Source organism: Ursus maritimus, assembly GCF_017311325.1.
Source record: "Ursus maritimus isolate PB19 chromosome X unlocalized genomic scaffold, ASM1731132v1 scaffold_X1, whole genome shotgun sequence".
Taxonomy (NCBI): Eukaryota; Metazoa; Chordata; class Mammalia; order Carnivora; family Ursidae; genus Ursus; species Ursus maritimus.
Genome location: NW_024423319.1, coordinates 92,793,121 through 92,819,470, shown reverse-complemented (window position 1 = coordinate 92,819,470; position 26,350 = coordinate 92,793,121). Strand labels below are relative to the sequence as shown.

At 39.5% G+C, this 26,350-nt stretch overlaps 2 protein-coding genes across 3 annotated transcripts in view; both read left to right on the top strand.

Moving 5' to 3' along the window:
* PRRG1 (proline rich and Gla domain 1) overlaps positions 1 to 26,350 on the top strand; it is a 138,256-nt gene that overhangs the window by 93,287 nt on the left and 18,619 nt on the right. The window lies entirely within an intron of this gene.
* On the top strand, positions 5,989 to 7,299 carry LOC121103384 (ferritin heavy chain-like). Its single transcript, XM_040633087.1, has one exon. It carries the CDS (start codon positions 6,562 to 6,564, stop codon positions 7,111 to 7,113), a length of 552 nt encoding a protein of 183 aa, XP_040489021.1. The 5' UTR covers positions 5,989 to 6,561; the 3' UTR covers positions 7,114 to 7,299.

The following is a 26,350-nucleotide window of genomic DNA, read 5'->3' as shown; positions in this document are numbered from 1 at the left end:
TTTTTAGGTGCTCCATTACAGTCACTTTATTTAGGAATTGTTATTTGATCTCTTCCATTTTTTTCTTTTTTCCTCTCTATTGGCCCATCAGGGTGCTTTGCCTGTTAGAACTTTAAATTTTGAACCAATGTGAATAAAATATGAGTAATTCTTTAAAACAACTATTTCAGAACTTTTCTTCACATATTCTAGTTTATTTGTGCTTGAGTTTTCAAAATGGTTGTCCTCAAACTTTACTAGATTGCATAAGAATCAGGTTGGCTACTTGTCAAAACTGCATAGTTCCACTTAGCATCCAGATCTGGGTTTCTAATACTATTCCACAGTAAAAGGAACCATGACTATTTAGGGAAATGGCTGATTCTAGAGCTGGGGCAGAGAGAATACAAGATGGACTGGAATACACTGTAGTACTAGAAAGTAAGGAAGTGCTAAAAACAAAGAATGGGAGCATGTCACAGGGACACAGGAGCCAACCTGAAGGAGGTCTGAATGGTCAGAGCTGGAACAATTTGAGTCACAGAATAAGTAATGCAGTATTGGATTATAACCCAAAGCATACAGTAAATACACATGTGTCCACAATTATATGAATGAATGAAAAAATAGTTGAGAAAAATATACAGTACACAAGAATTCCAAATTATATAGGAAAATATAGCTTCATTCTCTGCCTTTCTCCTGTGTGGTTTGGACTTAGTGATCTGCTCCCAAAGAATAGTGTGTGGGAAGTGCTGGGAAATAACTACCATGGAGAAAGCTGGCGAACGCTACCTTGACCATGTGATCAAGGTCAGCGTCATCAGTGATAAGTCATGTATAGCATGTGATGAGAAGGGAATTTACTTCTGTGGTATTTTCCCCCCAAACACATAAACCCAGTGGGATCATGAGAAAATTACCAAAGACATCCAAATTGAGAGACATTCTGCAAAGTTCCTGACTCCTCAAAACAAGATCATAAAAAAGAAGACTGAGAAACTGTCACAGACCAGAGGAGACCAAATAGACATGATGATTAAATGCAATATGGATTAAAAGGTCATTAGTGGGAAAACTAGTGAAATCCAAATCTGTTAATAGTAATGGGCCAGTATTGGTTCACTATCTCTAACAAGTGTACCATTCCAATGTAGGATGCTAACATTAGTGGATAGTGGCTGAGGAGTATAGGAGAATGCTCTGTACTATTTTTGCAACCTTGCTATAAATATAAAATTACTGCAAAATAAGTTTAGTTTTAAAATTCACGGTTCAGGGTCCACAGGTCTCCATGGGACCAGAAAACCTGCTTGAAGGAGCAGCCTTGGGGATTTTGATGTACATGATCAGCAAACAACGTTTTATAAGATTGTAAAGCAAGCTGTTCAACTAAAACCACTTAGTTGGAATACTCAAAAAGCTTTGCAGTGCGGTATTCTCAGGGGTGTGGGTGCCTGGGGTATCCTGTCTGTGTGTATCATCCCAAGTCTTTTTTCCATTCCCTGTGTCCTCCATGCTCCACTCTACCCCCAAGCTGTGGCTGCATTTTAGAAACGGAATCAGTAATATCCAAGGGTTTTAGATCTAGGTCCAATAATTGTGTTTTAGGTAATACCTATCATTCCAAAGTGTTGCTATTTACATTGGTTTTATGTGAAAATTGTTGAAAGAGAAATTGAAGAAAGAACTATATAGTGCCCCTTAGTACTAGGTGTTGTTAACAAAAGCTACACTGGAAATCTCTGATGGGCTAGGGGCTCGGGGCTCACTAAGGTAGCTCACTGGCTAGGGCACCCAGACACTACTCCCATCTGTGCAAGGTGGAGACGGAATGTAAACAGTGGTGCTCACCAGCCCCTTCAACCCAAACAGCAGGGAAGCTTTCTGCTGTTTGGCAGACTTCTAGGACTGGTTCCTTTATATTCTAGTTGCTCGTTTAAACTGTGCTTTCTTTTCTATGCCCCCGGGCAGACAAATCTGTTTCTGATCCCTCAGTACTATCCCTCCCCACTATAGTTCACAGCATAGCTGGTGGGAGTTCTGGTCTTTTCCTCTCCTGCTCTTTTGTATGTGGTCTCTCTATCCTTTGCTGTGCAGAAGCTGTTCAGTCAGCCCTCAGTTCTTCAGGTGGAATTGCTTTATATGGAGGAGTAGATTTGGCATGTCCATGGAGGAGTGAGTTCAGGGTCTTCCTATGTCACCATTTTGGACCCTTCGAAAACCTTATATGACCAATTAAAGTAAGTTTTTATTCATTAAATTGTTGATATTTTTAAATTAGTGGTGTTTTATTCTCTGGCATTTGGGCCCTTTTCTAGATTATGAATCCTTTGAAGTCTCAGTTACTCTTTTCAGGTTACAGTAAGAACTTAATTTGGAGGGTTTCAGACTGTGTATTACCAAAACAGTGGATTCGTTCCAGTGTGGGTCTCTCCTGCCCATGCCAGCAGTCTGTTAACCGTGACCTGAAGTTACCTCAGCAGGTTTCCTCTCCTAGTACCAGTTACTCTTTTCCAGACATGCCCTCATAGGTTGGCTACTGGTGGGAGTAATGGGCCCAGTTTGTTGTCACTTGTACAATCATTTGCATCATAGATTTAGTATAACTCTGCATATTATTGTAGGCAACAATGTCTAGTTCATGGTGCCCTGTTTAACCTCCAAATATGCTATTTACCTAGGACTGTACTAAAGACACATACAGAATTTTAGAGCTCAGCAGTGCTTATTAGAATTAATTTGCCAGAAGATGTTCGTCTAGTGGGTGTGATGGAAATCCAAGGATTCCATGGCAACATTGCACCAGAGTTTGAGGTCACATAAATGATGAGTCAGGTGTCTAAAAAGACCCTGCTTTGTGTGGCCACTCTAGTTTGATAGTCTAAACTCCTATTCTTTAGTGCTAGGCAGATCTCCTATCTTTCTGGGCACTTTTGAGCATAAACTCCTACCTGTTCTCTTCCATTTAAAACTTCAGTGTTGAATTTCCTTTATGCCCACTTTTTTCTCCTTTGCTCCTTCAGCTCCTGCTAGACCTTGACCTTAAGATCATGGAGTGAGGAGAGGAGCATGATCTGCTTCTTAACCCTTACCCCTTGCCATCTCTCTCCTTAAGTATTTTGTGGGGGAAGGAAGGGGAAAGGGACAGATATCTCTAATTTAACTGGTATTGCTCTATCCCCTTTTTGTCTGTCACTAATTCTTTGGTGGGCCTGATTATAAATTGGGTGGGAGGTGCACAGTGTTCTTCAAGGGGACCCTAAAAGAAACCTCTATACAGCATAGTTCCAGGAATAGGAGTTATGACTCCTTGTTGGCTTCTTCCACCCCCTTCCCCAGCTGGCTTCTATCCTAGTATGCATGCCTCACATCCTTGTTGTTGGGGCCTTTTGCCTGGCAAACAGCCCTCTGGGACAGAGTAGCTGCAGCATGGCTCAGGTTTTCCACAGTATCCACCTAACTAGTGGGAAATTCTTACACCCTTGTTTTAATCTTTGGGAAAGGTCTGTACCATCACTGACCCTGTTCTCCACCTTGCTTTCCTCAGATCTGCCCTGCCCTTCATATGGGCACAGGGGGCAGGAGTGAGGTACGTCAGCCATTCCACTGCTTAAGCAGATGTCCACTCAGAGAGTGAAATGTCAGTGTTCTCATACACATATCCTAACAACTAGCTTTCTTAGAGCTCCCCTCAGTAGTTCAGAGTCTTGAACTTTGACTCTGAAATGTGACATGGTAACCTAGCATGTGCGGCAGTGATCCTCGTGGCCTTGTCAGCTACCGTGCTGCTGCTTTGGGATGGGTAATTGCTTGATAGGCAGTACTGTCCTTGTGTGTGATGGCTCGCATTATCTAACAGTGAGCTGCAATCAGTCAGTGAAATTGATGAGAATTAAAACATTCAAATTGGGATTTGAGTAGAAACCTACATCAGCAACTTTGCTTGTTAAATGGTTATGCATCTTTTATTTCATTTGAAAGATGATGTCATATGTCTCCCATAGCATGCTAGGAGGAGGTTAGCCATGAATTCAAAGAACAGGGGTTTACCTGTTTCCCAAGGAATTATATTCCTTGGCGTAATACACTAAACCTCTCCCTCCACAAAAGGAAAAGGAAAAAAGTCAGAAACCACCCATTCTAGGATAAGACTGAAATGTAAAATGACATGATATCCAAGACAAAATGCAGATTTTTCTTTATTAATGTTTTCTGCCTGTACCATAACACTGTAGACTATTAGGGCCACAAATAAATTACCAAAAAGTATAAACAGTTATGAATATTTTAAAAAGCAGCTACATTGATAAATGTATTCAGACAAGTAGATGAAAAAAATTACCATATTTCATTGTGTGATCACTTACTCATTCCCATTTTAACATCTCTGAAAAGTTGAAGTGTAGTTTACAATCAATGACATGTCATGGGTTAGTTGAAAGCATTTTTTTTTCTTTTTTTAATACATAGAAAATAGTGTGCTTTTCAATTCATGGTATATTTGATAGAATACAGCAACAAATCACCACTCATGCCCACTCAGAGATTCCCGTCTGGGTGCAGCCACCACTGTAAATCACTTTTTGTTATGGTAGGTAGCTGCTGATTCCTGTTTAGGGTTGTCACTGTTTTTTCCCCCCAGTGTTAGGGCATAGTCTCCTAGGACAAGGCTGACAGTGACTCTCATAGTTGGCATATCAGTAACCGAAGAAATTAGATTTCATTTAGCTATTTCCAAGGTACAATAAAATCAGTGGCAAAGGGAATTGGAACTTTGCGATAGCCCTACATTGTTAGCCCTAGGTCTTGGGTACTATCAAGCTGAAACAGACGATTTATTCTCCCACTACACATAAAACAACCAACTGAGCAAAGAGAGCTGTGCCTTTCTTTAAGTGTATTCTTTAAAGACTTACACTAATGCCATAAATTAAAACAGCATTATTATTTGAACGTTAAGGTATTGTCCCATTCCCAGAGCTAATATTTGATACCAGTCACTGCTTCTCATGAATAGACTAGAGGCAGATTTTTCCTTCCATTCCACGGCTGAAGAAAAATTCATGGAATAGGCTCCAGTAATATTTATAATTGATAGGGCCCATGAAAACCAAATAGATCAAGCTCTTCATTTTTCAAATAATAGCCCCAAAGAAGTCAATTTACTCTTTTTCCATCACAAGATACTGATTGGTGCAGGCCAAAATAGGACCCAGGTCTCCTAATTCAGTGTCTTCCCCACTCCTCCTTCCCCTTCCCTTGCTTTGCATTGAACACAGTTCCCTCCTAATTTAATTGGTGATGGTTATGCCAAGGGGTTTTACAATGAAACAACTTACCTCTAGGTTTCTTATGCTGGTTCTTATTAGGCCGTTATTAGGCCATAAAGACATATCACAATATGCTTATTCAAGTTCAGATATAATTGAAATGGAACAATTGGTGGCTGGTACCTACTCTTAGCTGGAATTTTAATTTTACTGTTTTAAAATGCTTGAGAGCAAGACCATTGGTACAGGCAACTCAGGTAATACTCTTTCAACATCTCTGGACCAATATTGTGAGTGCCAAAAGACCAATGATACACTTGACAAGGGGGAGACCACTCCCTTATTGATGTACTTTGCCTTCCTGTTCTAAAGAAAAGCCTGTTAGTGAAATGGACATCACACCTGTGGATCAGATATATGCTAATTACATAGATAAATGTGCCCTTTATTCCTAAGTATGCATGGACAAAGGTTTGCAAAATATTTGAGGAAAGTGAAAGAGAAGGTCATGATGAACAAACAGAACAATTTCTGAGGTTAAAAAAAATAGAGGAAACATGGGGCGCCTGGGTGGCACAGTGGTTGAGCGTCTGCCTTCGGCTCAGGGCGTGATCATGGCGTTGTGGGGTCGAGCCCCACATCAGGCTCCTCCGCTATGAGCCTGCTTCTTCCTCTCCCACTCCCCCTGCTTGTGTTCCCTCTCTCGCTGGCTGTCTCTATCTCTGTCAAATAAATAAATAAAATCTTAAAAAAAAAAAAATAGAGGAAACAGAACTTTACCAAAAAATTCAAATTCATACCCAGAGTTTTGAGATACGGATTTGAATTAAGACTATGAATTTGAATTGAATAAGACTGAATTTGAATAAGAGTATGTATTTGAATTTGAATTTGAATAAGAACAGGCTGTAACAGAGGGGATTAGTTGGAGAACAAAATAAAGTTCTTGGAAAATAGACACATTATCCCAAAATTAAAAACTCAGTAAACACCAAGTGCCCAGCGCAAGGTCGCCCCGCCTCATGCTCCAGCAGAACCTGGAACACGTCACTCAGGCCCTGCCCCCCAACCGGAAGCTCGGCCCCCCCTTCCCAGGAACCCATTTCCGGTCCCATGCCAGCTCGCGCAACGTTCCAACTGACGCTTCCCTGAGGTCTCCAACCGCCACTGACTCTGCCAACAGCCTCCCTTGCCACTCAGGCTGAGAAATCTCTGAGGCCGCCACCGCCTTCGGCCCCTCCGCTGCCCGGTCCGCGGCCTTCGCCTCCACGCCACTTTCGCTTTTGCGTTGGTGCCCGGGCCGCCAGCCATGGCCACTGCACCGCTCTCACAAGTGCGCCAGAACTACCACCCCGACTGCGAGGCCGCCATCAACAGCCAGATCAACCTGGAGCTCTACGCCTCCTACGTGTACCTGTCCATGGCCTTCTACTTCGACCGCGACGACGTGGCCTTGAAGAACTTCGCCCAGTTCTTCCTGCGCCAGTCCCGCGAGGAGACCGAGCACGCTGAGAAGCTGATGCAGCTGCAGAACCAGCGCGGTGGTCGCATCCATCTCCGCGACACCAAGAAGCCGGACCGCGACGACTGGGAAAGCAGCCTGAAGGCCATGGAGTGCGCCTTGCACCTGGAGAAGAGCGTGAACCAGAGCCTGCTCGACCTGCACCAGCTGGCCACCGACAAGAACGACGCCCACCTGTGCGACTTCCTGGAGCGCCACTACCTGCACGAGCAAGTCAAGTCCATCAAAGAGTTGGGGGGCTATGTCACCAACCTGCGCAAGATGTGGGCCCCGGAAGACGGCATGGCAGAGTACCTCTTCGACAAGCTCACCCTGGGTGACAGCGACAATAAGAACTGAGTTGGGACTGTTTTCCCTATAGCCACAGGGTGCATGGTGATCACCTGGTTTCCCTGATCACCATGCCGAGCATGCATATTGCAGTTTTGCCTTTGCAAAAGGTTCCAGTTTTTTTCTCCCAGTTTTGCCATAAATAAATAAAGTTGTTTGGTTTCAATAAAGTTATTTGGTTCCTAAATGAGTAAAGGTCTCTGGTTGATTTATATGCAAATCTCTCACCTTTTAAGTTTTAAAACAGGTACCCAGGAATCTCTCCACCCACCCAACTCCATCTATATGCAGCTCAGGATCTCTGAAGAGGGGGAGGGAGAAAATATTTCATGGGACCATGGGAAACAAAAAAATTAATCTTACCCTTATAAACAGTGTGGGGTGGGTGGTCTAGGGCCCTGATGAATGTGGGAGCCTGTGCATAGTAAAAGTATAAAAATATGGCCTGAAAATTATGATTGGGTCTGGGGAAAGAGTCATGGAAATGGGTTTGGGAAGGGATTAAAGTAAAGGAGGTTTTCAGCTTTACCTGAAAACTTTTAGTTTGTTAAAATATGTAAATACTAACGATGGTTGATTCTAGATAGCAAGAAAGGGACTCCAGAAGCCATCATGGCAGGATACCTCCTTGGCAAGCTCATCTAGGGCAAGAGTGATACTAGAAACTGAGTGTTAGGCTGGCTTCCCCCAAGATATGAGAGTGATTGCCTTTGGACCCATGTGCAGGACATGTATATTGTCATTAGGAAACTTCTACTTCCCCTTATAAATTGTGTGGTTATGTGGGATGAGGTAAGATGGGTGGTTTGGAGCCCTGGTTGCTGTAGATGGATGTGTATGACTAAAATATAGAAAAGACATGGTCTAGAATTCGTAATAGTAGATGCTTCTGGGAAAGAAGTGAAAAATGGGATTGGGCAGGGATTAAAATAAATGGAGTCTTCAACCTTATCTGAATCTTTTTTAGCTCATTAAGTCATGCAAATGTTCATGTTTATTGTTTCTCATTAACAGCTTGAGGGCCCTGGAAACTGGCATAGTAGATTACCTGCTTTACAGGTTCACCCTTGTCAGTGAATATGGAACTGTGTTTTAGACTTACGTCTCTAGAGACAGAAGTGTGATTTCAAATGGCCGTCAGTGCCAGGCATGCATGCTGCCAATACAAAACCTCCAGTTATGGGTTTTATTGTACACTTTCTATTAGTTTGGTATAGAAAGAAGACCCTACTCAGTATAAGAGTTGAAAATGTAACAAAGATTCTGAACATCAAAATATTTGATAATATGAAGTAGACTGAATCTCCAAGAAAGAAATAATTCACAACAATAATAATTCATAGTCATAGAAGGATCTTGTACAATAACAACCACTCTGTAGAAATTCCAGAAGGAGAAAACAAGGCGTTGTTCAGAGGGAGTAGATAATAATCAAGAAATAATTTTTTTAAAAATAGTATAATCCAAATACTATTATCTTACATATTTTCTCCTTTAATCTACTAATATTCTGAATTACATTAATAGATTTTCCTCTGTGGCATTATTTTTTTATTCCTGGAATAAAACTTATTTGGTCACTGTTGATTTGTTTTACTACAATTTTTTGAGATGTAATTTATAGATGTAACATTGTGTAATTTTAAGGTATACAGTGTGTTGATTTATGTTGGAAAATGATAGCCACCAAAACCTTAGCAAAAGCCTCCATCATTTCATATAATTACCATTTCTTTTTGGTGGTGAGATTACTTAAGGTTTATCCTCTTAGCTGTTTTCAAGGGTATAATTTGTTAACTATAATGGCCAGAGTATACATTAGATCTCTAAAGTTTGTACCATTTGATCAATATCTCCCCATTTCTTCCAACCCCCAGCTTGTGGTAACCACCATTCTACTCTATGTTGCTGAGTTCAGCTTTTTTAAATTCCTTATATAATTGATAGAATACAGTATTTGTCTTTTTCTGACTTATTTCACATAATGTCCTCAAGTTTCATCCAAGTTGTTGCAAATGGCAGCATTTCTTTCTTATAGTAGAATAATATTCCATTTTATATATGGACCACATCTTCTTTATCCATCTATCTGCTGACCAACGCTTAGGTTGTTTCCATATGTGGCCTATTGTGAATAATGTTGCAGTGAACAGTGGGAAGCAGTTATCTCTCTGAGATTCTGTTTTCATTTCTTTGGGATAAATACCCAGAAAAGAAATTGCTGGTCATATAGCAGTTCTGTTTTTAAGTTTTTGAGGAATGTCCATACTGTTTTCCATACTGGCTGTATCAGTTTATACTCCCTTCAGCAGTGCACAAGGGTTTCCTTCTCTCCGTATCCTTGCCAGCACTTGATATTTCTTGTCTTTTTAATGCTAGCCATCTAACACATGTGAGGTGATATCTCATTGTGACTTTGATTTGCATTTCCCTGATGACTAGTGATGCTGAGCACCTTTTCATATACCTGTTAGCCATCTGTATGTCTTCTTTGGAAAGATGTCTATTTAGGTTCTCGGCCCATTTTTTAACTGGGTTGTATAAGTTCTTTATATATTTTGTATATTAATCCCTTACAGATATATGCTTTCCAGATACTGTCTTCTATTCCATAGTTTGCCTTTTTTGTTTTACTGATTGTTTCTTTTGCTGGGCAGAAGTTTTTTAGATTAACGTAGTCCCACTGATTTATTTTTTGCTTTTGTTGCTTGTGCTATTGGCGTCATATTCAGAAAATCATTTCCAGGACCAATATCAAAGAACTTTTTTCCTGTGTTATCTTCTGGGAGTTTTATGGCTTCAGATATTAGGTTTAAGTCTTTAATCCTTTTTGAGTTAATTTTTGTGTATGGTATAAGGTAGGAGTCCAGTTTCGTTCTTCTGCATGTGGTTATTCAATTTTCCCACCATAATTTATCAAAGACACTGTCCTTTCCCCTTGCTCCCTTGTCAAGTATCAGTTGACCATTTATGTGTGAGTTTCTGAGCTTTTGATTATGTTCCACTGGACTATGTGTCTTTTTTCATGCCAGTATCGTACTGTTTTGATTTATAAGGTTTTGTATTATTGTTTGAATTCAGGAAGTACAATGCCTCCAGCTATGTTCCTTCTTAAGATTGCTGTGGCTATTCAGGGTCTTCTGTTGCTCTATAGGAATTTTAGGATTATTTTTCTATTTCTGTAAAAAATACCATTGGAATTTTGATAGGGTTTACAGTGACTCTGTAGAAACTTTGGGGAGTATGGACATTGTAACCATATCAATTCTTCTGATCAATGAACACAGGATATCTTTCTGTTTATCTGTGTCACCTTATTTTCTTTCATGAAATTCTTGAAGTTTTCAGTGTAGAGATCTTTCACTTCCTTGGTTAAATTTATCCCTAATATTTTATTGTTTTTGATGCTAATGTAAATGGGATTGTTTTCTTTATTTCTTTTTCTTGTTATTAGTGTATAGAAATGCAACTGTGTTGATTTTGTAACCTGTAACTTTTCCGAATTCATTGATTATTTCTGACAGGTTTTTGGTGAAGTCTTTTAAGACTTTCTAGATATAAAAGCATATCATCTGCAAAGACGATTTGACTTTTTCCTTTCTAATATGGATGCCTTTGATTTCTTTTCCTTGCCTGAAAGCTCTGGCTAGGGCTTCCAGTACTATGATGAATATGAGTGGTGAGAGTGGGCACTTTTTCTCATTCCTGATCTTAGAGGAAAGGCTTTCACCATTGTGGATGTCATAGCTTGTCCTTTGTGACCTTTATTATGTTGAGGTATCTTTTTATAATCAATTTGTTGGGAGTTTTTAATCATAAATAGGTGTTGAATTTTGCCAGATCCTTTTTTCTGCATCTACTGAAATGATCATATGATTTTTATCCTTCATTTTGTTAAAGCAGTGTATCACATTGATTGATTTATGGGTGTTAAACCATCCTTGCATCCTTGGAATAAATGCCCCTTGATAATGACATATAATCTTAGTAAAGTTTTGCTTCATTTGGTTTGCTAATATTTTGTTGAGTTTTGCATCTATGTTTATCAGAGATACTGGCTTGTAATTTTCTCGTGGTATCCTTGCCTGGCTTCAGTATCAAAATGTTGGCCTTGTAAAATGAATTTGGAAGTGTTCTGTCATATTTTTTTGGAATCGTTTGAAAAGAATTTGTATTCTTTTTTAAATGTTTGGCAGAATCCACCAGTAAAACTGGTACTGGACTTCTGCTTGTTGGGAGGTTTTTGATTACTGATTCAATCTCATTACTAGTAATTGGTCTGTTCAGATTTTCTAGTTCATCATGATTCTGTTTTGGTAGGTTCTATGTTTCTCAGAAATTATCCATTTTTTCTAGTTTGTCCAATTCGTTGGTGCATACAGTCGAATGGGAGTTAGGTGCATCAACCCCCCCCCCCCCGCCCCGTGCAGTCAAAAATCTGAGTATAACTTTTGACTCCCCAGAAACCTTTCTACTAATAGCCTACTATTAACCAGAAGCCTTATCAATAACACAAACAGCCAATTAACACGTATTTTTATGTTATATGCATTATAATACTGTTTTCTTAAAGTAGAGAAAATAAAATGTTACTAAGAAAATCATAAGAGAAAAATATACTTAAAATACTGTAAAAAGTCCACATATAAGTGGACTCTTGCAGTTCAGATTCATGTTTAAGCGTCAGCTGTAATTGTAGAAGTCTCTTTTGTATTTCTGTTGTAGTTGTCTCTTTTATTTCTGATTTTGTTTGTTTGAATCTTTTTCTCCTTAGTCTAGCCAAAGTTTACTGATTTTTTTTAAAAATTTTCATTTATTTTCTGAACATTCTATAATGTAATATCTACATTTATAAATTTTAAAAATCTTCAAAAAACATTCCAAAATAAACAACATTCCATATGTTCTGCAATTTTTTTTTAAAGTTTCAGAATAATAGCAGTGTCTTGGGAGTGTCCTGCCAAGTAACTATTGGAGGACAGAATTCATATTGATCTGTAAATACTGATTCGAGTGTGGAAAATGGGTCTCGCGATCTCAGATACATCCGTAATATTCCAGCAACAAAACCTATTTCCTGCACTTGGGACCAGTTTTTCCTAATTCTATAGAAAGTGCTTCTGTCAGAAGGTGCCAAACTGAAGCCAACTACAGGAGTATTAGCAGGGACTCAGAGTAAGCATCACCATGGACAGCAACTGTTGCCACTGACTCCATGCAGTGGGCTGAGTTGTTCTTGCTTGAAGATCTCCTGATGGGAGGGATGAGCATTTCCCCCCCAAAGGCTTGAAAACTAAAAGTATAGATGAATGAATGAATGAATGAATGGGCAAGTGAATTTTAAGAAAATCAAAGGTGGTTGAAGAATGCCAGAGAGGTCTTCTGAATATTTGATTTTATTTATCTTTTCAAAAACCAGCTGTTAATTTTCTTGATCTTTAAAAAAATTTTTTTTGGTCTCTATTTCATGTGTTTTTCCTATGATTTTTTTTATTTCCTTCATTATGCTAACTTTGGGCTTAGTTTGTTCTTTTTCTAGTTCCTTGATGTGTAAAGTTGTTTATTTAAGATCTTTTTATCTTGATCTTTTTTTCTTGATGTAGACATTTATCAGTATACACTTGCCTCTTAGAACTGCTTTTCCTGCATCCCATTTCTTTTTGTTGGGTGTTGTGTTTGCTTTTTTTTTTTTTTTTTTTTTAACTCAAGATATAATTCTGATTCCCTTTTGAATTCTCCTTTGACCCACTGGTTGCTCAGGAGTGTGTTCTTTGGTTGTTGTTTTTAAGTTTTTATTTTTAATTAATCTCTACACCCAACTTGGGGCTTGAATTTACAACCCTGAGATCAAGAGTTGCACACTCCACATACTGAGTTAGCCAGGCACACCAAGGAGTATGGTTTTTTGGGTATTTTTGTTTTTTTAAGATTGTATTTACTTGACAGAGCGAGCACAAGCAGGGGCAGAGGGAGAGGGAGAAGCAGACTCCCTGCTGAGCAGGGAGCCCAATGTGGGGCTCCATCCCAGAACGCCAGGATCATGTCCTGAGCTGAAGGCAGACGCTTAACAACTGAGCCACCCAGGCGCCCCAGGAGTATGTTTTTTTAATTTCCACATATTTGTGAATTTCCCAGCTTTCCTTTTGTTATTGACTTCTAGCTTCATACAGTTGTGTTCAGAAAAGATACTTGGTGGGGCACCTAGATGGCACAGTAGGTTAAGCATCTGATTCTTGGTTTCAGCTGAGGTCATGATCTCAGAGTACTGGGAATCGAGCCCTGCATTGGGCTCTCTGCTCAGCAGGGAGTCGGTTTAAGATTCTCTCTCCCTCTCCCCCTCCTGCTTATTCTCTCTCTCTCTCTCTTTCTCTAAAATAAGTAAATAAATCTTAAAAAAAAAAAAAGGTACTTGGTGTGATTTTGGTCTTAAATTTGCTAAAAATTGTTACATGACCTGTCATGTGGTCTATCCCGAGAATGTTTTCTGTGCACTTGAGAAGAATGTGTATTTTCTTGTTGTTGGATGGAATGTTCTGTAGATTTCTGTTAGGTCCATTGTTTTCCAGGGGCTCCTGAACTGTAGGCAGGGTGGACCGGAACCAGTTCACAGACCACTACATGGTCCATAGCTGGGAACAAAGTCTCTATGCCTTTACCCAATGCACAAGTGGTTGAGATTCCTTCTGAGTCATTCGGCATGTGGAGCTGGATCATTCCATAGCTCCACAAAGGCACTTCTGTCTGTGGATGGATGCCAAATGACGGTTGGGGTGGGGCAGTGCAAAAACAAGAGCTGTTTTTTACAACATGATACTGACATCAGTCTTGCTAATATTTCTATTTAGGATTTTGCATCTCTCTAACTTAACACGTAGTTTTCTTTTCAGGTGTGTGAGTACCGTCTTTGTCCTGTTTTGGTATTAGGATTATTCTGGCCCTGTAAAACAAATTGAGAATTTTTTTTTTCATTTTTATATGCTCTGGAATAATTTTCATATTATAGGTTTTCTTGTTCTAAGAAGATTTAGTAGAATTCACATTAAAATTATCTGGGTCTCCTCTCTTTTTAAAGATAGATGCTTTTATTTCTGTAAAAATTGGCTTTGGGATTTTGATAGGGATAACACTGAATCTGTAGATTGTTTCGGGAGCACAGGTATTTTAACGGTATTAAGTCTTCTATTCCATGAACATGATCTGTCTTTACATGTACTTGTTTCTTTAATTTTTTCAGCAATGTTTTGTGTCACATTGATTATATGTTCAGCTATCCTCATGCCCCAAGGATAAATCCCACTTGTTGAGGTTCGTTGCATCTGTATTTATCAAAAATATTGGCATGTAGTTTTCTTTTATTGTAGTGTCTTTTTCTGGCTTTGCAATCAGAATAATACTGGCCTCAAAAAATGAGTCTGGAAGGGTGCCCTCTTCTTCAGTTTCTTGGAAGACTTTGAGAAGGATTGGTATTAATTCCTCTTAAATTCATTTAGAACCACAAAAGGCCCCAGTAGCCAAACAATCTTGAGAAAGAAGAACAAAGCTGGAGGCCTCACACTTCCTGAATTAAAACCATATTACAAACTTACAATAATAAAAACAGTACGGTACTGGCATAAAGACAGACATATAGACCAATAGAACTGAATCGAGAGCCCAGAAATAAACCCACAGATACACACTCAAATGATCTTCAACAAGGGTGCCAGAATACACAATGGGGAATGTATAGTCTGTTCAACAAATAGTGTTGGGAAAATTAGATATCCATATGCATAAGAATGAAAATGGAACTCTGTATTATACCAGAGACAAAAATCAACTCAAAGCGGATTAAAGACTTTGACATAAGTGGAAGGTTGGGCAGTGGGCAACACATTAGAGCTACTGATAAAATTATAACTAAAACTGGTAAATCATAATGCATGTTGCCATTGAGATTCTCAAGCTTCGTTACACATTAAAATTACCACCAGACTACATCCCAGATGAATTACATCAGTCTCTAGGGGCAGGACCTGGGTATTTCAGGCAGTCAAACCGGTGTGAGCACCTTGCTCCTCAAAGTATGCTCTGTGGCAAGCAGTCACCTGAGAGCCTGTTACAAATGCAAAATCCCAAGCCTCATCCCAGACCTACAGTTTCAGAATCTACATTTTAATAAGACCCCAGGTGATGAATATGCACCCTGATGTTTTTGAAGCACTGCTTTATCATCCTGGTTTTAAACTATGGCAATACATTGGGATAACCTGGGATGCTGGAAAATAATCATGCTCAGACTTAAACAGCTTATCCAGTTACATCCTTATGAATGTACTGGAAGAAACACACTTAAAACTTATTTTAACTTCAGCAATTATCATTGAATTAGCAAATATTTAAAAAGACTTGAAAACCTTATCTAATTTCCATTGATGTTGGGTATGTGCACACACAGTCACTTTTTAATTTTTTTTTTAATTCCAGTATACTTAACATACAATGTTATATTATTTTTAGGTGTACAATATAGTGATTCAGCAATTTCATTACTCAGTGTTCATCCCGATAAGTATACTCTTAATTCCCCTTTACCTATTCCACCTATCATCCCCTTCCCCACTGGCAACCATCTATTCTCTATAGTCGAGAGTCTGGTTTTTTGTTTGTCTCTTTCTTAGTTTGTCATTTGTTTTCTTTCTTAAATTCCAAATAGTAATGAAGTCTTATGGTATTTGTCTTTCTCTGACTTCTTTCACTTAGCATACCTTCTAGATCCATCCATGTTGCAAAAGGCATGATTTCGTTCCTTTTTTTTTTAAAGATTTATTTATTTATTTTTGAGAGACAGAGTGAGGGAGCACTCATGCACATGGGGGGGGGGGGGGGGAAGGAGAGAAGCTGACTCCCTGCTGAGTATGGAGCCCGATATGGGGCCTGATCTCAGGACCCTGAGATCATGACCTGAGCCGAAATCATGAGTCAGATGCTCAACTGACTGAGCCACCCAGGCGCCCCAAGATTTCATTCTCTTTTATGGCTGAGTAATATTCTGTTATTTATGTACCACTTCTTTATCCATTCATCTGTCAGTGAACGTATATTTTTCCCTATATTGGCTATTGTAAATAATGCTGCAATAAACATAGGGCTGCATGTCTCTTTGAATTAGTGTTTTTGTTTTCTTTGGGTAAATACTCAGTAGTGGAATTAATGGATCATATGGTAATTCTGTTTTTAATTTTTGAAGACCCTCCATACTATTTTCTACAGTGGCTGCAATAGTTGCATTTCCAGCAGTTCGTGAGTGTTGCTGTTTCTGTACATCTTGCCAACACTTGTTTCATTTATTTTTTTTTAAAGATTTTATTTATTTATTCGACAGAGATAGAGACAGCCAGCGAGAGAGGGAACACAAGCAGGGGGAGTGGGAGAGGAAGAAGCAGGCTCCTAGCGGAGGAGCCTGATGTGGGGCTCGATCCCATAACGCCGGGATCACGCCCTGAGCCGAAGGCAGATGCTTAACTGCTGTGCCACCCAGACACCCCTGTTTCATTTATTTTTGATTTTAGTCATTCTGACAGGTGTGAGGTAATATCTCGTAGTTTTGATTTGCATTTTCATGGTAACTAATGATGTTGAGCATCATTTCATGTGTCTGCTGGCCATCTGGATGTCTTCCTTGGAGAAATGTGTGTTCATGGCCTAACTGGATTATTTGGGTTTTTGGTGTTGATTTGTATAAGTTCTTTACATATTTTGGATACTCCCCCTTTATCGAATGTCATTTGTGAATATCTTCTCCCGTTCAGTAGGTTGTCTTTTAGTTTTGTGGGTTGCTTCCTTTGCTGTGCAAAAGCTCTTTATTTTGATGTAGTCCCAATAGTTTATTTTTGCTTTTATTTCCTTTGCCTCAGGAGACATATCTAGAAAGACGTTGTTATGGCCCATATCAGAGAAATAACAGCCTGTGCCCTCTTCCAGGATTTTTATGATTTCAGGTCTCACATTTAGGTCCTTAATCCATTTTGAGTTCATTTTTGTGTATAGTGAAAGAAAGTGGTCAGTTTTCCCAGCACCATTTGTTGAACTTTCTCCCATTGCTTATTCTTGCATCCTTTTTGAAGATGAATTGACCATAACATCATGGGTTTATTTCTGGGCTTTCTATTCATTGATCTATGTATCTGTTATCATGCCAGTGCCATGGTTACTACAGCTATGTAATGTAACTTCAGATCTGTAACTGTAATACTTCCAACCTTGTCTTTCCTTTTCAAGATTGTTTTGGCTATTTGGGGTCTTTTATAGTTCCATACAAATTTTAGGATTGTTTGTTTTAGTTCTGTGAAAAATACTCTTGGTATTTTGATAGGGATTACATTAAATCTATACATTGCTTTTGGTAGTATGGACATTTTAACAATATGTGTTCTTCCAACCCATTAGCGTGGAATGTCCTTCCATTTCTATCATCTTTAATTTCGTTCATAAATACTTCTTATTTTTCAGAGTATAAGTCTTTCATTTCCTTGTTTAACTTTATCTCTAGGTATTTTATTATTCTCGATGCAATTATAAATGGCATTGTGTTCTTAATTTTTCTTTCTGATGTTTCATTATTAATATATAGAAATGCAATGGATTTCTGTACACTGATTTTGTATCCTGCAACCTTACTGAGTTCATTTGTCTGTTCTAGTAGTATTTTGATGGAAATTTTAGGGTTTTCTATATGTAGTATCTTGTAATCTGCAGATAGTTAAAGCTTTACCTCTTCCTTACCAATTTGGATGCATTTTATTCCTTTTTTTTTTTTTAAAGATTTTATTTATTTGACAGAGAGACAGCCAGCGAGAGAGGGAACACAAGCAGGGGGAGTGGGAGAGGAAGAAGCAGGCTCATAGCGGAGGAGCCTGATGTGGGGCTCGATCCCATAACGCCGGGATCACGCCCTGAGCCGAAGGCAGACGCTTAACCACTGTGCCACCCAGGCGCCCCTATTCCTTTTTTCTTGTCTCCTTCCTGTGGCTAGGATTTCCAATACAGTGTAGAATAAAAGTGGTGAGAGTGGACATCCCTGTCTTGTTTTTGATCTTAGGGGGAAAGCTCTCAGTTTTTAACCATTGAGTATGATGTTAGCTGTGGGTTTTTCATAGGTGGTTTTTTTATGTTGAGGTGTGTTACCTCTAAACCTACTTTGTTGAAGGTTTCTATCATGAGTGAATGTTGTATTTTGGCAAATGCTTCTTCTGCATTTATTGAAATGATCATATAGGTTTTATCCTTTTCTCTTATTGATGTAATATACCACTTTGATTTAGTTGTGAATATTGAACCACTCTTGGAACGCAGGAATAAATCCCACTTGATCATGGTGAATGATTTTTTTAATACATTGTGGGATTCGGTTTGTTAATATTTTGTTGAGAATTTTTGCATCTATGTTCATCAGAGATACTGGCCTGTACTCTTTTTTTGTGGTGTCTTTATCTGGTTTTGGTATCAGGGTAATAGTGGCATCATAGAATGAATTTGGAAGTTTTCCTTCCTCTTCAATTGTTTGGAATGGTTTGAGAAGAATAGGTAGTTAACTCTTCCTTAAATGTTTGGTAGACTTCACTTGTGAAGCGAGGGCACCTTGGTGGCTCAGTTGGTTAAGCATCTGACTCTTGGTTTCGGCTCAGGCATGATCTCTGGGTCATGGGATCGATCCCCGAATTGTCCTCTGTTCTCTGTCCTGAGTCAGCTGGAGAGTCTCTCCCTCTCCTTCTGCTCCTTCTCCTGCTCACAATCTCTTTCTCTCAAATAAATAAAATCTCTTAAGAAAAGAATTAACTTGTGAAGCCATCTGTTTTGACTTTGTTGAGAGTTTTTTGATTACTGATCCAATTTCCTTGCTGGTAATTGGTCTGTTCAAATTTTCTATCTCTTCCTACTTCCTACTTCTGTTTTGGTAGGTTATATGTTTGTAGGAATTTATCTGTTTCTTGTAGTTTGTCCAGTTTGATGGGATATAATTTTTCATAACATTCTCTTACTACCCGTTGTATATTCTGTGGTGTCTGTTTTCGCCTCATTCATTTCTGATTTTGTTTGAGTCCTTTCTCTTTTTTTCTTGTTGAGTCTGGCTAAGGGTTTGTCAAATTTTGTTGATTTTTTTTTTTCTTTTTCAAAGAACCAGCTCCTGGTTTCACTGATCTGTTGGGTTTTTTTAGTTTCTATGTCATTTATTTCTGCTCTAATCATTATTATTTCCTTCCTTATACTGGTATTGGGTTTTGCTTTTTCTTGTTTTTTCTGCTCCTGTAGGTATAAAGTTTGGAGTTCTGAGCTTTTTCTTGCTTCTTGAGATAGGCCTGTATTGCTATAAACCTCCCTCCTTTTTCTTTTTTTAAAGATTTTATTTATTTATTTATTTGACAGCGAGAGACCGAGCACAAGCAGGGGAGAGGGAGGAGCGGGCTCCCCGCTGAGCAGGGAGCCCAATGTGGGGCTTGATCTCAGGACCCTGGGATCATGACCTGAGCCGAAGGCAGACATTTAACTGACTGAGCCATGCAGGCGCCCCTAAACTTCCTTCTTATTACTGATTTTGCTGCATCTGAGAGATTTTGGAGTGTTATGTTTTCATTTTCATTTGTGTCCATGTATTTTTTGATTTCTCTTTGATTTCATGGTTGACCCTTGATTGATTTAGTAGCATGTTATTTAACCTCCATTTATTTGTGCTCTTTCCAGAGTTTTTCTTGTGGTTGATTTCTAGTTTCATTGCATTGTGGTCATAAGAGATACATGGCATGACGCCGATCTTTTTGAGTTTGTTGAGACTTGTTTTATGGCCTATTATGTGATCTATTCTGGAGAATGTTCCGTGTGCACTTGCAAAGAATGTGTATTCTGCTGTTTTAGGATGAAATGTTCTCAGTGTATCTTAAATCCATCTGGTCCAATGTGTCATTCACAGGCACGGTTTTCCTTGTTGATTTTCTGTTTGGATGATCTGTCCATTGATATAAGTGGGGTGTTATAGTCCCCTACTATTACTGTATTACTATTGATTAATTCCTCTATATTTAACTGTTTTGTGTATTTGGGTGCTTCCATGTTGGGTGCATAAATATTTAAAGTTGTTATATCTTCTTGTTGGACCGTCCCCTTAATAAGTATATAGTGTTCTTCTTTGTCTCTTGTTAGGGTCTTTTTTTAAAAGTCTGTTTTGTCCAATATAAGTATTGCTACCCCAGCATTCTTTTCACAGCCATTTGCATGATAAATATTTCTTCATCATTTCACTTTTAGTTTGCATGTGTCTTTAGGTCTGAAATGAATCTCCTGTAGGCAGCGTATAGATGGATCTTGCTTTTTTATCCATTTCACCACCCTTTTACTTTGAGCATTTAGTCCTTTTACATTCAAAGTAATTACTGATAGGTATGTATGTATTGCCATTTTGTTACATGTTTTATGGTTGTTTTTGTAGTTCTTCTCTGATTCTTCCCTTGCTCACTTCTCTCATGATTAGTTGGCTTTCTTTAGTGATACGCTTGGATTGCTTTGTCTTTATTTTTTGCATCTCTTGGTTTTTGATTTGTGTTGCCATTAGGTTTGTATATAACATCTTCTATATATAGCAGTCAATATTGTTTGTGGTCGGTTGAGTTTGAACCCATTTTTTACTACTCTCCCTCTCACCATGTTTTAGGTATATGGTGTCCTACTTTATATCCTTTTGTGAGTCACTTGACTGATTTTTATAGATATCTTATTTTTACTGCTTTTGTACATCCTACCTTTCTTACTCTTATTTATAGTCTTTCTTTCCAAAGAGTCGGCTTTATCATTTCTTACATGGCTAGTTTAGTGGTCATGAATTCCTTTAACTTTTGTTTAGGAAACTCTTTTTTTTTTTTTAAGATTTTATTTATTTATTTGACAGACAGCCAGCGAGAGAGGGAACACAACAGGGGGAGTGGGAGAGGAAGAAGCAGGCTCCCAGCGGAGGAGCCCGATGTGGGACTCGATCCCGGAACCCCGGGATCACGCCCTGAGCCGAAGGCAGACGCTTAATGACTGCGCTACCCAGGCGCCCTCCCTTTCAGCTTTTTGAATATCTCATGCCACTTTATTCCAGCCTGTAAGGTTTCTGCTGAAAAATCAGCTGATATCCTTATGGGGCTCCCTTGTATTTATTTTCTTTTCTCTTGATGCTTTTAGAATTTTCTCTTTATCACCACTTTTTTGCTATTTAAATTACTACATGTCTTGGTTTGGACTCCTTGGGGGCTGTTTTTCGTGCAGCTGAATTTGTTTCCTTCATGATTTGTGAAGTTTTCAGCTATTACTTCTTCAAATAAATTTTCCACCTCCTTTTCTCTCTTTTCTTTCTGGGATCACTGTGATGTGAATGTTATTACCCTTGATGGAATCACTGAGTTCCCTGAGTCTCTTCTCATTTTGCCTAGTTTTTTTTCTCACCTGCTCAGCTTGATTACTTTCCATACTCTGTCCTCCAGGTTCCTGATTTGTTCTTTCACTTCTTCTAATCTGCTGTTTATCCCATCTAGTGTATTTTAAATTTTATTTATTATGTTCTTCATTTCTGATTGATTCTTTTTTATCTCCTTGTTAAGGATCTCACTGATGTTCTCCACTCTTAAATCAAGTAGTATCTTTATGATCATTTAAATTATTGGACATATTACTTCCTTTTCATTTAGATTTCTTGCTATGGTTTTGTCTGGTTTTCTCATGTGGGACATATTCGTCTGTTTCCTCATTTTGTCTAACTCTCTGTGTCTCTTTCTGTTAGGAAAGTCAGCTGTGTCTGCTGCTCTTGAAAGTAGGAGTCCTATGAAGGAGAGGTCTTGTAGTGCCCTTTAGTGCACTGCCCCCTTTTTACTGGAGCCTAGCACTTCAGGGGTGCCTCCTGTGGGTATAGCATGCACCCTGCTGTTGTGAGCCATGTTTTCCTTCAGTCCATTTGTCTGCAGTGGCCTTCTTTGCCCATTGTGGACATTGTTTTGTCCCTGTGGTGTTAGTGGAACAGTCTGGGGCCACCTGGGGCTTGAGTTGAGCCAGACCAAGCATTTGCCAAAGAGGCAGTGGCACCAAACTGTGGGGTGTTAGCCTGTGTTGTCCTCTGAGAAGCTTTCATTGTAAGCTTCTATCAGATCAGCTGTCTGCTCCTAGTCCACTGCTGGGTCCACAGTCTGACTGGTATGTGTACCAGTGTACTTTTCTTCTCCCTAGGGCAGGAGTTACTTTGGAGTGGTATTGGCCCCTGTCAGGGCTTCCTGTGCGTTGCCAGGCTTCTGGCCCTGGTTTGAATGGTCTCTGGCCATGAGCATTTCAGAAGAGGCAGATCTGCAATGTGTGGGGAGATGGGGGTTGGTTGGGCAGCCATGTTAGCAAGCTTTGCACTCCCCAGGTGTTCTGTGAGAGGGCCCTTGCAGACCCCAGACTGAAGTGGACCTGTCTGGAAGGGGTGGATCTGTGGGTTGGGGGCATGGTATAAGTAAGTTAGGTAGTGAATGTCAGCTCCCTGCTGTTTCCTGCAGGGGGCAGAGGAGGGAAATGATGCCTGGGATCCCTGCCCCTCCACCGCATGCTCTGAGATGAGTAAACAACTCTCCCTCCTGTATGACTCAGGTGTTTTTTGAACTAGTGCTTCTGTGCTATATTTCAGGGGGTTGTTTGCTGTTCTATCTCTTTAAGGGTGGGGACTCGGCTTCCTCTCACCCTCCAGGCTCTCCCAGAGCCCAGCCTACTGATTTTTAAAATTCTAGGCTTTAGGTCCCACTGATTACTCACGAAATTTGGCCCCTGTGGTTTTCAGAGTCAGATGTAATAAAGAATCATTTTGCTGCATGGCCTCCCTGGTGTAGTAGCCTTGTTTCTCTCCCTTCCCCGTGCCTGGGGGTCCCTCCCTCCCATGGTCCTCTTGTAGTCTGCTTAGCTCCCTACCACCTCTCCACCATTCCTGCCCTCTTTGATGTGGCCCCTCTTCTACATTTGGTTGTGGAGTTTGTTCTGCCTGTCTTTAGGTCATTTTCTGGGTTATTTACACGGATATGAGTGTTATCTAGTTGTATCCATGGGACAAGGTGAGTTTAGGGTCTTCCTACTCTACCAACTTCCCCCATAATCCCATACTTTATACCTTTTCTTAGCCAATACATGTCCTACTTTCCTTGCATAGAGATGTTTCTTGTATTATTTTTAGTAGATCTAATTACATATACTAGAATTCTTAAACTAGAAACCTTAACTTCTAATAAAAACTAAGAACTAGGAAATTGTGAATGGTTATACCACATCTAGTAGACGGGCAAATTTATGAGGAGATTTCCTTATTTTTGGTAACATGCACTTTCTCATAGTTCAAAATGTGGCACAAGGCATGTTTGCTGACACATCCAGATATCTTTAGGTAACAAGAGCCAAAAGTAGATACATCTATGTTTAGTAATTAATGTTTCAGTATTTATTTTATCTTATTTGGAAATGATCTAGATATGCAATGAGTTTCCATCACTTAACCTAGAAAAACTAAAGTTCCAGGTTACCAAAAATATTTGGGTAACTATTTTTCAGTAGGCATACTATAAAACGTTATTATTGGAAAGTACACTTACAAACTTTTATCCCAATTATATGCTTAACATACTTTTTAACAGTCATATTCAGATTACTTATGCAAATTTCATGAGAGATTAAAACAGCCATCATGACAAAGTTTGCAAAACACATAGTGTGAGCTTATTTGACTTACCAACTCAGGCAGAATAAAAGATATATGACTACATTATATTCAGTGCTGACAACTCTGAAGATATCTCTATTTTAATTAAACCAATATAGTTAAACCAGCTTTTATTTACCAAATATTATCACAGATTACGTGAATTTGTAAAGCTTTTGGGTTTGTTTCTATATTCTGGAGAGTTTAGAAATACTAAATTTACAAGTGCTTATTCTTCTGAGTCAATTAAATCAAGCTTTTTTACAAAGTAATTTTGGCAGTGCCATCCAGGGGAAGAAAAATATGTCAGATATGTATCATACATCCACAGACATAGATAGAAATATAGACACCCTATAGCTTCCATTCAGAATTTTAGCTATGAATCAGGTACAGTACAAACTCCACTAGTTGATAATAACACTTGAAGTCAAATTAATTATGTTCCAGGCAGACCGAACAAGTTAAAGTTACCTGCTTCAGTGGCTAAGGCTTTTTACTAATATTTGTGGAGAAAATTATAAAGATTTGTATTTGTCCTTCGCAAGCAATCTTATGGAAGCTACGGACTAGATTTGGGCAAGGGAGTTTTTATAGCAGGTTGTATTTTAAAAGGCCTCTTTCCTCCACTGTTTCTCCAGTCTTGGGTGATTGAGGGAGGGCAGTGTCTTATTTACCTCCTTGGGTATTTGCATTTCAAAAACATGTAAAATTTACATCTTCAAGGGACAGAGAAAGAATGTTAAGTTTTCTCCTGGAAGTTTCAGTGCCTTTTGGATGACTTCAGCAGTCCTAATAAAATGTAGTAGTGAAGACCCATCATTAGGGGGAGTGTTTCATCAAAGGAACTCTCTGGATTTAGGGTCAAATGGGGCATCTTTAGGGTTGCAGTTGAAGGAGGGGGTCATTTGGGTCACTAAAGTCAGGGAAATGGTAAGTCCATTGGATCATGCCAATTTTGCACAGCCAGAGACAGACCGCATCTTAATGTTTTGCCTTCACTGTGATCCTTTGCAGGGATCACTGTTGGAAGGATGGGCACAGCACCAAGCAGTAAATTATCTATGTGAGGAAAGGAAGGCCCTTGGTCCAAATATCTGGCTTCAGGGGCCTTTGCCTTCTCTTTGCTCTTTTCTCTTTTCCTTCTCACTGGAGGCTTTGATTACCCTGTCAGCTTTTTCCCTGGTCTCAGGGACCCCTTATGAATCACATTTCTTGCTTTTTCCCAGTTCATGGGAAAGCTGAGGGGGCTCAGGATCTGTGGTGTTTCAGAGGAAACAAGCATATAGCTCAGATGGATCTTTAAGAAGATTGTGGATTTTAAGGTCTTTGGAGATGCTGACCATTTGGCACATTTTGGCCACCATGAGTAACAATTCATAGCCCTTCCAAAATAAAAAACAACCTGCAAGAGCCAGTTAGCTTCCCTCTATCTTATGCAGTCCTGCTGCATAAAATCTTTTAAAAGGTATAAATGTCAGTTAAGGTAGTTTCTGATGTTTCCACTTCTTCATTTTCTCCCATTACCTTAATCTTGTGTGTTGTTAACCAGTAAGTTTTGGATGATGTTACTGTGTACCCCCTTCACAGGCAGTTGCTTTCCAGGGTGTCCCAATCAACCTGTCCAGGAATTGGGTCCACCTTTACTAGCCTGATATGTGAGGTCTTTGGGAAAAGCCCCTGGGCCTCTGGAGTGTAATGCCAGAGCTTTGGCATGTTGGTATGCTACAACACTGAGCAATGCCCAGGAATCTTCCATGGGGTTCTACATTTATCAAGGAACTAGTGCACCTCCTCGAGATTCTTAGGGGTTACTGGCAATAGATGTTCAGGAAATTTTTTTTTTAGCACTTTTTTTTTTAAAGATTTTATTTATTTATTTGACAGAGACAGCCAGCGAGAGAGGGAACACAAGCAGGGGGAGTGGGAGAGGAAGAAGCAGGTTCATAGTGGAGGAGCCTGATGTGGGGCTCATGTGGGGCTCGATCCCAGAACGCCAGGATCATGCCCTGAGCCTAAGGCATACGCTTAACGACTGCGCCACCCAGGCGCCCTTTAGCAACTTTGAACCAGGGATTGATCTATGATAGCTCATCAGGTCAGAGGACGAAGAGCCACAACACTGTGTTAAGTGGCAGCATAGAGACCATAGGCCTCTGTTGCATTTGTGTTTTCATAGGGCTGTTGGTTCTTGTTGCAAGGCTCTTTCACTCTTTGGGTTAGGATTGACAGTCTAGGCACAACCCAGTGACTCAACTGTTACAGGCAGAGACTGCCCATCCTCTTCAACTACAGGAATGCTTTCTTCTTGCTTTATTCCACAGCCTCTCCTTGAGCAGTGGCAATGGCTTTGCAGCCCACTCCACCCTACTTAGCTCTCCTCGGACTTGAGGCATGGAGGACCCTTATGCACATTAATAGTCAGTTAAGGTCCTTATAATCAATGGTGTGATCATCTTGTTGGACCATATGGCCTTCATCAGGCTGCTCTGGGAAGCACATTGAATTATTATAGCAGCTGTG

What these genes read in the sequence shown, in the direction of transcription:
- LOC121103384 (XM_040633087.1), top strand. Translation starts at nt 6,562, where the DNA reads ATGGCCACTGCACCGCTCTCACAAGTGCGCCAGAACTACCACCCCGAC.